This window comes from Lytechinus variegatus, chromosome 13 (assembly GCF_018143015.1).
Source record: "Lytechinus variegatus isolate NC3 chromosome 13, Lvar_3.0, whole genome shotgun sequence".
Taxonomy (NCBI): domain Eukaryota; kingdom Metazoa; phylum Echinodermata; class Echinoidea; order Temnopleuroida; family Toxopneustidae; genus Lytechinus; species Lytechinus variegatus.
Window position 1 is genome coordinate 34,915,306 of NC_054752.1, and position 14,565 is coordinate 34,929,870.

General features: G+C 35.3%; 1 protein-coding gene across 1 annotated transcript in view; it reads left to right on the forward strand.

Annotated features, from left to right (window-relative positions):
* The window catches only part of LOC121426932 (reversion-inducing cysteine-rich protein with Kazal motifs-like), a 104,079-nt gene that overhangs the window by 77,319 nt on the left and 12,195 nt on the right, over positions 1 to 14,565 (forward strand). Inside the window, exons 6-8 of the mRNA XM_041623343.1 lie at positions 10,280 to 10,327; positions 10,971 to 11,004; positions 13,701 to 13,892. Coding sequence (XP_041479277.1) covers positions 10,280 to 10,327; positions 10,971 to 11,004; positions 13,701 to 13,892 — 274 coding nt within the window. The remainder of the gene's footprint in view (positions 1 to 10,279; positions 10,328 to 10,970; positions 11,005 to 13,700; positions 13,893 to 14,565) is intronic.

The window sequence follows — 14,565 nt, forward strand, 5'->3', positions numbered from 1 at the left end:
TGTAGTTGGTAAATGCACATATCTTTTTTTTTTGGGGGGGGGGGAGGTATCTAAGGGGGGGTAATTTTATGGACTATCTATTCATTTTGTGTAGGCCTGACTATCAGAAATTAAAAAATTGTTTGGCTGTATAATTTTTTAATCTACAAAAGTAACATTTTACTGTGCAATATTTAGCACATATAACCTATATTTTTCTATTGAATTACACTTATAATTATTATAAGCATTAGAAAACCTCATTCCTAACTGCATAATGGTTTTCAAGTTTTTTTCAGGCATTGATGTAGCTGTATGATAAATAAGTTAGACTGTTAAAAGTTTTCAGACACAACTCCTGTGTAACTTAGAGGTTTTAAAATACTGAACTAGTCAGTGAATTAACTTTTTTCGTCTGCTGTATGAACCTTTCTGCTCAAGTGATGTACTGTATCAATGTACTGTTTGAGGTATTAAATAAATCATTTTATAAGTATATTCTCCCCATATTTATTCTTAAATGACTGCCATATGAACCTATCTATTCATGAGATGTTTTTCATCCAAGATTTATGTAAATGGTCAGAAATCAGATCTCTCTCTATTGTGTTCTTGAACTCAGCCGTGAGGTTCAAACTTGACAGAAGTTTGGAGATTTGAAGGAATAGGACGTTCCTCAAATGGGACTTGATTAGAAACATCTGTGTTTGGGTTTCTGTGTTGTAATAAATTTGAAGATAATTCTCAGTTTTTAGATGGAGACTGTTATTGGTAATCTGTATTTTAATTGAGTTGTTTCCTCTCATTTGTGTGGTTAGTGATGAAAATTGGTTTTTATGCTGGTTTTCAAAGAACTAGAGTTGGTTTTATGATTTATGAAGGTGGTGAATCAAATTTTCAACTTTCTTTGGGACGTGTAGGGCCTACCTTTTCAGAATCCAGTGTTCAGTTTATGATTTTGTAATTTTGTTATTGGAGTACTAATTAGATGTGCTGCAATATATACAAAAATACAGACTAAAGGCCTGGTCACACCGCCCGAGCGTTGTTGGAGCGGTCGTGGAGCGGTAGGGAAAGAGGGTAGAATTTTGCTCACAAAATTGGGGGAAAAATGAGAAAAAAAAAACAATCGAAATCGAAAATGACGAACGGTAGCGAGGGGTGATGATTTTTTTCTCTCTGCTCCATGACCGCTCCAACAACGCTCGGGCGGTGTGACCATGCCTTAAACTAGTTGGTGTTCACTATTGCGACTGAATTTCATTTTTTAACGACTTAGGTGATCTAATGCTAAGATCTAGCATAAAAAGGACTATACAAAAGACATCACAAAAGATCGGTGTTTGCAGATTATGCAGAGTTGGTCTATTATCAAGGAAAAAGAAACGATCACCCCAGCGGACAATTTCTCCTTGTGTACCTGAAAACAGCCAATCCCTCGCAATCGTTCGATCACGGACCCTCCCGGCAGTAATGGTGTGATTGAGCTCTGGTTTTGCTTGCCTGTGGCACCAGGCGAGAAGACATCATTCTATTTCCTCTGCGATGTCTTTGTCATCCTCTGCAAATCCCAAGCATCTTCTTCCAGTCAGTTTGGGAGAGCATTGAGAGGGCTTCCGTTGATTCCGCTGATGCCATCGCTCTCATCTCGTTTCTTCCAAGCCCCCTCCCACATCTCTTTCCTGTCTTCCCTTCTATAGGAAGCCTAATTGAATGTGACGCGTTGCTCAAGATAGGCGGCTCAATTAGTCAATTAAAGTCGCAGGTGTTTTGGCAGGAATGCCCATGTTCTGCCCCTAATGTGAATTGAGAATGAGTGGAGGAGACCATTCAAAGGTACACATCTCCTGGAGCATTGTCTAAACAAGCACACAACACTGTCTTACATTTCAGGGACTGTAACACGAAGCATAGCGATTGATCGTTGGGCTTATATCTGCAATTGATTGCATTGATAATTGTGTGTGATCGAGTATAGAAATCCGCCCCATGATCAGTCGCTAAGCTTCATGATAGAGGGCGCAGTTATTTTCTTTCTTTAGATACAATTTATCAAAATAAAGGGAATTAAACCAGGGAGTCTGGAGTGCTATTGGCCATGTCATGTGCATCACACAGTCTCACAAAGCATTTGTTCCAGTGTAACAAGACAAAGGGCTAACCCAAAAGTTTGTGTAGTGACAAAATTTATCATTAATCTGACATAATAGATATTGACATATTTCCTCAAACACCTCTTTTGAAGTGCATTTATACTTCTTAATGAGGCATTTTAAACATTTTAGTCATCTTCTAATTCTTTTTGTCACACAGGGTATGGAAAATGATGTATCTTTGACTGTCTTGATAAATCAAATACTCAAATTTACTCGCTTGTCTGAACCAAGTTGCTCTTACCAAGAGCGAGGGAGGAAGTGCATTGTCCCTCCATGGTGCAGGTCCCAGTGACTGAGCCCAAAATTTTGTGGGGACAATTAGACAAGGCTCATGGGACAACATTTCTTCACAGCTGTGACCAAGCAAAGCATGCGAGCAAAAATTTTGACCTTTTTATTACAACAATCGAAAAGAATTTAATATTCAGAAAGTGATATCATAATTTACCCTTTTTTCATTTCCATTGCTTTTGTTTTCTCATTTTTTTTTCTTGGTCATCTAATTTTAGGGGTCCATTGCCCCCTGCTCCCTATCTATAAGCCATTGGATGGTCCCTCAAACAGAGATGAGTTAAATATGTATAGCGAGGAGTAGACAGACAAACAAACAAGACAAAAAGACAAGACATACAGGCAATCAAAGATGAATGCTTTGACAGTGATGAAGTAGATAATGTTAGCACTGATCTCTGTGTACTTTTTCATCTGTGATGACATTGGTTTTCTGACAGAGCTATGGATTATTTCCGTCATGGCCGATCTCATCTTTCTCTCCTTCTCTCTCCGCTTCTCATCTTCACCCTCTTACTTGCTCTCTCTCTTCTTCTGTCAACTTTTCTATCACCTTATTTCACTTCATATGTGTTTTATGAAGCCCATGATTTTCTCAACCGCATCTGTGCAAATTTATCCATATCCATTACTCTATCTGTCTGTCCATCCATTCATCCATCCATCCATCTGTGTGTCTGTCTGTCTTTTCTTTCTGTCTATCTATTGAACTGTTATTACCTTTCTTTCTTTTGTTTCTATTTCATTCCCTCTCTTTCATTTTTCCCTCCGTCACCCTCCCCCTCTCTCTATTTCATCTTGTGTCATATCCATCCATCAATAGAATATCTGTCCATGATCTCACATTCTCATCTATGTCATCTCTCTCTATCTTACCCTCTCTCTCACTGCCTGTTTGCCCCTCCCTCTCTCCTCCGGCGCAATCCATTATCTCCTTCAGAGGAAGGTGAGAGTAAAATACAATAAAGATTGAAGAGCGGGACACGGGGTGACAAGAAAAAAAAATCATCACAAAAACATCAAATCACATCACAAACGGACCGCGGCGTCCATATCTCTAGTCATCCTGCACTTTCTCCCCTCCATCACGGAAAACATCTTGAAGGGAACACCGATGCCTCGGGATCCAAAAATAAGATCCATTTTACCACCCTTTCCACCTCGTGATTGCTGCTTTGCGAAAAAAAGGAGGGAAAATATGTCATGTTATTCTTTTCCTGCATGTTCATGTTTTCATGTGCACTGCTGTTCTTTGATTACCACCCTCCCTAACCCCGTCCCCCTTCTCTGTTAATTACTTTACTCCAACTTCACTTTCCGCTCCTATCAAAATATTTCTTGAACAAGCCAAGAAAAATTAGACAGGTTTTCTTTAGCCAAAGGGCGACATGTACTTTGGACTGCCGTGTTTTTTATTGTGTTGTGTTTTCATTTTTATTCGCTCAAGAGAAAGGAGAGGATATGATCGTTTTAACAAGTAGAAGTGAGCGGAACATGGATGTGAGAACATGTCGCTTCTGTAGTAGTCCATGATGCCTGTTTCATCCTCTAATAATTTTTGTGAAAGGATGGATAATTTTGAGCAAATTTCACTTTTTTTTCGCATTGTTGTATTAAACATCACAATGTTAATTTTAGTTATCATTCGTTGTTCACTTATTTTTTTTTATCTGGTAAATAGGGTTTTTGCCTCACCTGCATAGCAGAGCGGGACTATAGGTGCCGCTTTTCTGAGTCATGGTTAATCAAGGTTAAGTTTTTGAAATGTCATCATAACTTAGATAGTATATGGACCTAGTTATGAAAAATAATGTTGCATCATATATGACAATGATACCATGTTCAGATTGAAAATATATACATTTAATTTTTTCCCATATTACATTTTCATTCTTTTTTTAAATTCAGAAGTACATTCAAAATTTCAACCCCCAATGAAATCAAATACATTTTTGGAAATGTTTGAATCCAATTAAATACATTTGATCATAACAACAATCATTTTAGATTAGTATATAGGATTATTCTAGGAAACATAGGTTGCATCTTTTTATTCATGTTATGAGTGAGCGTGATTGTCCCTGTGACGGGCTAAGTGATAGCGAACCGAACTGCTCCTTGATGCATCTGCCTCACCGCAATATTATGACAAAGCCAGTACACATGTGTAAGCACAGACAGAGTGACATGTTCTTATCCAAACTACACCTCTAATAAAACATCATCATCACCCTAGCCATACTTCTATCTGTCTGCAAGGGACCAATAATTTCACAACACCTTGCTTCTTTTCTCCTCATTTTTTCCTACTTCTCCTTCTAATCTTGCTATTTCTCTTTCTGAGTATTCTTTTATCTGCAGAAACATTTGTACAATTATGACAAATATTGCATGTCCAGCAATTTTGTATCCATCGGGTGTACTACAATTCCTTGTTCTAACTTTTGACCAGCATGGCATCATTATTGAATGCATTCAACTCTGAGTTTCAATGAAAGAAAATGGGGGCTAAAGTAGATGACAATTTTTTGGGAGAAAGAAATTATTTATACATGTATCTTTTCAGCTTGCTCATCTTTTATTACATGATCCTATGAATAAACTTATTCCACCATTGTGTTCACTCCTTGCTGTTTAATTTGTCTTAATTCACACTCTAAAATCTAAATAATATCTTGCTGAGAAAAACATGAATGACTTATTTGAAATGTTTTGGCAAAGATATGGGATAAAATCGTGTCCAGATATCAGGTTCTTAAAGAAAACCATACAGATGATTACTTCAACCTAATATTGAAATAAAAGCTTGAGAAAAGAATAGGATTAACTGTTTTGTCAATTTACCATATTTACTTTGAACGGGACAAATGTATTATTGACAGGTATATATATATATGGCGATTTATATCATTAATCATATGATTAAAAAAATGATATCAGTAAATGAGTTTATATTAATATGTAACATCAATATTATTTGCTTGCTTTTTAATAAGGACAAGACATTTGAACAAGTTTCAGGGCAATCATATTCATTTAAGAGGAAGTAATCTCTAAATAAAAAAATCATAATGAACTCACAATTTGCATAAAATCCTTCAAAATTGTGAAATCGTATTTCCAAGTGGCGGAAAGCCAGAAGATTAGAATTGAGATAATTATTTCACCTTCGTCTTCTTTTTTAGTGTAAAGTACAGGGTTTGTTTGCACTGTCACAGTGTTTTCACATATCATCATTGCCCCCCTCTTGTTTTTCTAGCCTTAAGATCTGACAAAATTACTACAAGCCTATAATGAGAAAAGGGTACAATACAGTTTAAAATTATCATTCAACATGTATTCATTTAAATGAATTATATTTTGGTTTGCTGATCAATGCAAATATGAAAACTTTTTTATTTAAAGTTTGGTAAACTTAAAAATTAAAATCACCCGGCATTCACCAAAGGATTACTCTTTAGTCATTGAATATTATTTTTACAGTAAATTGATGCGAAAGAAAAAGAATGTATGGTCAAACCAACGCATGCATTAGTGATATCACAATATTTCTAAAAGAAATATTTGTCAACTAAACCATTGTTTGTTTGCATCATCTGAAAGGATTCAAGCTCTACTTAATCTATATTTTCCATTAAAGGTTCATGTCTTTATGACCATTTGTTGTCTTGATTTTTGTTTTTTCAATCTAGATTAAGATTTCCTTCTGGTCATTTAGAAATAGGTTTGACATGGGGTAAAATAAAATGTATATACATTTCTATTTTCTTGTTGGTTTACAAATATGAACTGTAAACATGATGGATGTAAACTCAATCTTGATCTCTGGATAGAGATTTGAAATCATTTTAGATTTGAAAATAAATCTTTGTTTCAATTTTTGTAAATTAAAATGCACAGTATTATTGAAATATTTTTCTTCTTTAATCAAACAAAAGAAATAATGTGAACACTCCCAATCATCCAATGTCATATTTGCTTAAAAATCACCCAAGCCGCATCTTCTTGTCATTGAAAACCACCCTTCTGCTATCATCCTTTAGATCAAATTAACGCTAAAAGGGCCTCTAGAATATTGAATATTGAATGATAAATTCTCTTTGGGGTGTATGTCGACCTTGATTTTCCTTTGATCTGGGTAAGCGATACCCCTTCCTTCGTGGTTTTCTGTCTCCAGTTTGAATGGGAGATGGTTCCAGAGGAGTAATGGAGACCAGAACGTAATTCCATCCTTTGAGGCTGTTCACACTCACAAGTAAAGGTGTTGCAGGTGATGGTTTGATGCTGGTCTGTTCCTTGCTTCAATCAAAAGACAAGTCATATAACTTATTCATACAACTGTTTGTGTTGTATCAAGGTTAATTAAAATCATTTAAATTTAAGAAAAGAAGGACAATAAAACAAAATGCCCAAGTACCGGGTTTTAAAAAAATAAGATGAGGAACTACAGGTATATATTGATGTAGGCCTTGCTACTAAGGTTTTTTCAGCATAAGAACTAAAATGCAATGATTGAGCACCTGAACTTTGCTTTGAAAAGGATTTACTTAAAATATATTTTTTTTGAACAGTGTTTGCTGCAAATTCATCAGAGTTGTTGTAAATGCATTAAAGTTTTCATGAGAACCAGTAATATCTGTAAAAAGCCCCCTAATTTATCTTAATCACATGTGTCATTAAGCCATAGTGGGTGAATTCATGGGTAAGTGGTCAAGGCACAATTCTTTTTTTCACAGAGCAAAAATTAAGTTAGTTGTAAAATGGGAGATTTTTTTTATACAAATGCCAGGAAAACATCAACTTCAACCCAATACTTATGATGATACCATATGACTGATGAAGTGGTAGACATTTTTTTTTATCACAGTAGAATGTAATTTTGAATCTTGCCACACACATCCTAAACTTAAACTTCTCCATGACTGAGAATTACCTAAAATGGGAAAATTCATTTTAAAACATTGTATAGAGATTCCAAACTCAACCCTGTACCTAAAAATAAAGTTAGATTCTTGTTTTTCTCAAAAAAGAAAATCAGTAAGTTGTGAAATGGAGTTAGAATGATTTTAAAACTTGCAGCACAAACTTCCACTGCAGCCCTGAACCCAAAATGGTAGATACTTTCTCCTCTCAGAGAAATGATACATTTTCAAAAGGAGAAAATTATTTTAAAATCTGCTACATGAAATTGAAATGTCTAATTTGTTATGAGAAAAAAAATCTACCTTTTTTGGCTTGGGTAAAATGAGGGAAAATGGTTTTAAAACTTGCTACATAATCTCTATATCTTGGACCAAATAAGACTATGTGGAAGATTTATTTTTTCTCAAATAAGAAAATTAATAAATGGTGGAAATGGTTTTAAAACGTGCAGCAGTAACTCCAACTTTGACCCCCAGACCTAAAAATAATGCTTCCAAATGTGGGAGAAAATCAGCAGGTTTAAATTATCCCTGTTGGTATAACCACAGGATACCAATTAACTACAAATGCGGTTTGACAAATTGGTGCCCAGGCAAAGAGTGTCCCCATAGAGTCCTTGCCTCATAGCATTCTACAGACTCTGTCAGGCAGTGGGACTGAATTTGTCGTAGGAAATTCTGTCCATGCAGAGAAAAAGATGTCCGGTGTTCTATGAATTCAGTGGTATTTGAAGAATATGTTTTCTATTTTTCCTCATTACCTGTGCCAAACCTTGAGTGATATCTTTTTTTAAATGTCTTGTGATATTTTTTCTAGTAGACATTTTCTTTAGTTCAAGGAAATTTTAATAGTTAGGCCAATAGATTTTGAGTTAAACGTTTATCTTATGGCTCACTGCTTATTAGGATAACGTGATGATCCTCAGCATTTATGTTGTGCTATATTTCTGTTAGAAATATTTATAGGATGTGTAATCTGAAACTATAATTAGGTTCGAGATTAAAAACCCAGCCATAGTTTGGGTCATTAATTTATTGGTTATCTATGAAATTAATTCTCTCTTAAAATAATAGGCCATAGGCCATAGAGTCTACAAGTTTGAACCACAATGAATATATTTCTGAACAAGCACAATGTTACAGATGTCTTGGTTTGTTTGATTGTATTTCATCCTGTTTCGGGTAGAATGTAAGATCAAATACGCCATGACAAGTGACATGTGAGCATTCATACGACCGTCCCTTCATATTAAACACAAGACGATGTGTAGACTACTCTAACTGGAACAGAAGGCCGATTTATCATCTGGGCCCTGTCTCCCCCTCCTTCCCGCTAAATTCCATACCAATTGAGATAAGGCGTTCCTTTGGTCACGAAGCAATGTTAAACGCATCATCCTTTTCCGTTCCGTTTATTCTCACCGATCTGAAGAGCATCTACAAAACAGATGGTTTAAAGTGAAGTTCAAGTAGAGATGGAATTTATTCTTCTACACTGTTGAATGGTCTTGGAGATTCAAAGTTAAGAGCTAAGAGTTTGAATCTTGTCACCAGATAACACAATTGCTACTTGTTAGACCACAGTACACAGTTAATAATAATAATAATATACAATATTTATAAAGCGCTTAATACCAATGTTTCTAAGCGTTGCATACTATTACCCCGGCTTTAGAACGGCTATCCTGATCGGGCGCATCAAGCATTCAAGGAATTCCTTCCTACCGGGTACCCATTTACTACACCTGGGTCGAGAGTGGCAAATGTAGATAAACGCCTTGCCAAAGGACGCTAGTGCTGCGGTGGGATTGTTGTTTATATGGGTTGTTTGTGTGGGTTAACATTCCTTCTTCGTTCTTTTGAGGAAATGAGAAAACACCTTGGGAGTGAAGAATTTTATGAAGAGTTTTGTCAGTGATGTTCACGACTAAATTTGTGCATGAGCGATCATGGCCAATCAGATGCAAGGATTCTCAGTAGCCTATACATAACATCTGTCATTGAAAGTCATTGATAATACTCTTCATGAAAAACAAAGTGTTCCAGAAGATGCAATTCAAAGTCATATTGAGATTTAGTTCAATTTTTATCTCTTTGTTACACAATTTGAGGTTAATTTATAGTTTGGGTGTGATTTTTTCTTTATTCATCGCAACCCTTTCTAAAAGAATGGGCCCCAGTTGTTGCAGATGTGAATATTGTCCCCCCATACCTTGCCTTTAACTTGAGTCATTATAGAGAATGTTATTCACTATCTACAGACGAGCATGAAATTATCATTGCTAACAAATCATTCAACACTTAGGGTATTTTATTCTCAATCGTAATGTCTTTTATTGAATCAAACCAGTTTACCTCAGTCTGTCATGCTCATCATTCTATGCATGGATGAGAATAAAGGAGAATAGCGTGATGGTATTCACACATACAGATGTCATGAGAAAAAAAAAATCCCGGTAGTTAAAAGCTTTAGGAAATGCATGAATTTACCCTCGATTTCTATCAATGCTGGTGTTTCCTCTGGTATTTTCATTTTTTTCTTTCTTTCCTTTTATCTTTCTTATCATCAATTGACATTCGTTTCTTTGCCTCTATCTTATTTTCTTCTCTTCTCTATTTTCTCTTCTCTTATCTTTTCTTTTCTTCTTTTCTATTCTCTTCTCTTTTCTTCTCTTTTCTTCTTTTTTCTTCTCTTTTCTTCTCTTCTCTCTTTTCTCTTTTCTTATCTTTTCTTCTTTTCTATTCTCTTTTATTCTCTTTTCTTCTATTTTGTTTTCTTTTCTCTTCTCTTTTCTTTTCTTTTCTTCTCTATTCTTTTCTCCTCTCTTTTCTTTTCCCCTCTCATCTCCTCCAATCTCTCTCCCATTTCATTTCATAATCAAACAGGAATCCATATTTATCAATGTTATTTTGTTTGCTTTTTTCTGCCAGGCACATTCATTCTCAGAGGTATTATCAGCATGTTCACATTCAGAAGAGGTGAGTGTATATTTCATTAGATTTTACTAAAAGAGGAAATACAAAATCAAATTACAATTATTTACATTCATGTGTGCTTTAGTAGTCTCCACATAATGATTTTCTGCTTATTTGATTTGACAATATTTGCCTCTGGAAAAAAACATTTTGATTATTTTTAAAGCAAATCACTCTTCCTTTCAAAATAAAGTTAAAGGCAAATCAATGTTGTTTTACTTCAAACCATGAATATAGAACTTCTGTACTTGGACTATACATACTCATGTTTTATTTGATATTATAGTAATATGATTTAATAATATGTCATTTTTATGCTCCTAGAATGTAGATGGTTGTACTGAATTAACATCTCATGAAGATTGTGATAATCTAATGTGTGAAATTATTCCATTTTATATAACAATAGAACTTGAGTTACTTACTTGTTCATGTTTGTAGTATTTTAGATATTTTAACGTCTGTTTGGTGCACAAATCACCTTACATATTTGGTAAATCCTAGATTAATATCTTATTTACTGATAATTTTTTATTACTTGACTTGGGATTTAGTATATGTCTAAAAAGTGAAAAGCCAATGCCTGAGAAGGTTGAATATAGGTCAAAGAGTTTGAATTAATCCAGAGATTTGTTTTAACTCGCAGGGAGAACTGTTTTCCTGTCTGGACCGATATGAAAGTAAGTTTTTCTCTTTTTATTGTGTGTTAATCATCACTGGAGATAATATGTGTCATATATCATTGATTAGAAAGAATGATCAAGGGAATGAAGGATGTATAAAGGTTGATGGAAAGAAAGACAAAATGATGTGAAGGAAATGGAATAAATAGAGGAGGGGTAGAGTGATAGAATTTGAAGAATAGATTTAACATGTGTGATGATAGAAAAATGATTGCAAAATGGATGAAAAAAGAGTGATGGTAAAATATGTTTTAAACCTTGACATAGGAGGAGAGAGGGAGAGAGTGGCCATCAAAACATTGCAAGCGAAACTGTGAAGTTATCCATAGATTTGATAAAAAAAGACACTTCTCTTCCTCCCGGCCTGAAAGAAAGACATTAGAAAATGTGCCACCTCTCTCAGCGTTGGCAGTAATCCGTGAATTCTCCTCTGCCAGACTCATTGGTACGGTGATAGATGGAACGTAAAGAAAAAAACACCGTCCAAGTGCTGCAGTTGTTGTTATTTCTCTGTCTTTTTATAATCAGATGTGTGGAATTCCAATATGTGGTGTTTTGCAGGATGACATGTTAGTCTTTGATTGCTTTCTGTGTGCTACATCTAAGGGGGGGGTCAGTATTATCTGAAATATATTTTTTTCTTGTTTATTTTAGTATTGAACCTATAGGTAATTTATAGGGGCTAATGATTCATCAGTGACATTACAAAATGTCTCAAACCACGGTTGGTCTCTAAAACACGATTTTGAGATGGTCATGTTTATTCTGGCACTCATAACTTAACACTTCAAAGGAAACCACAGTGATGCAAAATTTTGTTTGCAATTCAAGTTTATTGGTACAATGTTTAAAATTAAATGATGTGCATTAATAAGGTATCAGGCATGTTCACAAACTGTTTATAATTAAGAATAGGATGACTTATATCACATTGTCAAACCAACAAGTACGAACCCCGATTTCTGATTTCTTGATTTTATTTTTGTAATAACTTTTATCTTCTTTATTTTATTTTGTTGCAAATCAATAAAAGCGCAGATCTAGATTAATAGTTCAAAATATTAGGTGAGAAGAAACTGGGTTCAGCAAGACGTGAGAGAAAATTAGGATAAAAGTGATACTAAAGAAAGAAAGGAATAGTGAGGGGGAGATGATAGGGGGAAATATACCAATATATAGAGAATAGGAGGGCAAAGTGAGGAGGAGGTGAGGTGAGAAAAAGACCTGGTATAAATACATTTAGCTCAAGCTGGCTTGAAAAACAATCTCAATCCATGATTAGGTGTGAACGATAACGCATTGAGTGACGCGGTATAAATTTCGTAATCGGGACGATCATTGCGAGGTGTGGGAGGGATGGTGTTAACCCCGGGTTTGTCCGTCTGTGGGTTGGATGTTTGGAAGTATGTATATATTGGAATGGAGATGAATTATATGAATTCATTTGGAAAAGGTTAAAAGAAGTTGATAATAGTGATAGTTAGGTCTTGCTCAGATCTGTCAGATATAACACTCCAGAAGCACCAAAATTAGTATCCCAACTTGAGTACAGTTGCAAAGAAGGTGGTAAGAGGTCTATATCTTAGCTTGAGTTTTCATGCCCACGTGGGATACTATAATTTGAGGGAAATCTTATATTTTATATTTTGCAGTTTTTTCAACTATTCATTTGCATTTTCTTGTTTTTGTTGTTTGTATATGTAATGAAGAAACTAGTAGGTAGGAATAAAGGTAGAGACGATTTTTTTACAACTATACAAATAGAAAAAGGTGTTTGCAGTGAGAATAAGATGAAACTAAGAAATTTACAATTGTATATAATAGAAAAAGGCCTCAAGTGTTAGTTTTTTAAACGATTATTTAGCTTCATATCTAGCCATGTATTATCAGTGTAAGTACTGAAGTTGCTGTAAAATATTCTTTGACGATATGAAAACCCGGCCTTCATAATCTCAAACATTCATTTGTTATGCATTGATTGTCTGGCTAAGCCGAAATTCAATTCCATGATGAATTAAAATTTACATATCTGGGTTATCCCCTGCAATTCGATTACTTGCCTTCAAACAATACTCTTTATTTTTGCTTCTGATCTTCAAATTAAGTTGGCCTCATTCAATTGATAGATTGCTTTAATAGTCAACCCATCTGCATAAGTACTTTCGAGTCATTCCCACCTACTGGATTTTATGTTTGTTTTAAGTTGGGCTCCCATGTACTTGTACTTGAACTTTGAAGTTTGTTTTTTCTCACAAATCAGGTTAATTGTCACTGGAATGAAATGTTTCATCATTTGCTATGGCTGTTGACCAAGTGACTTTCCAGGCTCAGTTGGAGAGGGCATTTTTTTTTTTGGGGGGGGGGCGAATTTGAATGGATTAATTTGAGGGCATGCTCTCATTCTTCACTGAGGAACCAGAAAAATCCAACTTTGTGAATTACTTAACATGTGTTTCCAGTTCTTAGATTAATGGATTTTGCCTAAATAACCGTGAAATATGTACATTGTGACAGGAGCAGAATGAAATAAGTGGTCATGGGGATTGTTATTTTACCTGACTGCAAAAAAGCGCACTACTGCTACTACTACTACTAGTGAAGGTGATGATGATGATACTGATGATACATGTAACTAAATAATTCATTAAAAAACACCTTTAATAAAAAAAAAATTATCTTCCATATTCATTTAGGACGTGAGTCTTGTTGCAGTTTGGCCCGTGAAAATACTCAGTGTCGGAATAAATGTGAGGATGTCTTTGACTCCCCTCTTCCAACGGATAACATGGGTTTGGACATAGAGATCTACTGTTCAGATGAACGCATCCAGCAATGTGTTTATAATTATACTACCATCATGGCTCCAAGACACAATCCTAGAGATAGTAAGTTTAAAAGGTTGTTGTTTTGTTAGGTCGTAACAGGTGGACAAGAATTATGGTGATGATGATGTTGATGGTGGTGATGATGATGATGTTGATGATGATGGTGATGATGGTGATGATGATGATGAAAGATGATGATGATGATGATGATGATGATGATGGTGATGATGATGATGTTGATGGTGGTGATGATGATGATGTTGATGGTGGTGATGATGATGATGGTGATGATGATGGTGATGATGGTGATGGTGGTGATGATGATGGTGATGGTGGTGATGATGATGGTGATGGTGGTGATGGTGGTGATGATGATGGTGATGATGGTGATGGTGGTGATGATGATGGTGATGGTGATGATGGTGGTGATGATGATGGATGGTGGTGATGGTGGTGATGATGATGATGATGATGATGATGGTGATGGTGATGATGATGATGGTGATGATGATGATGATGATGGTGATGATGATGATGATGATGGTGATGGTGGTGATGATGGTGATGATGATGATGATGATGATGATGGTGGTGATGATGATGATGATGATGGTGATGATGATGATGGTGGTGATGATGATGATGATGATGGTGATGATGATGATGATAATGAGGATGATGATGATGAAGATGATGGTGATGATGGTGGTTTTGGTGGTGGTGGTGAGGATGA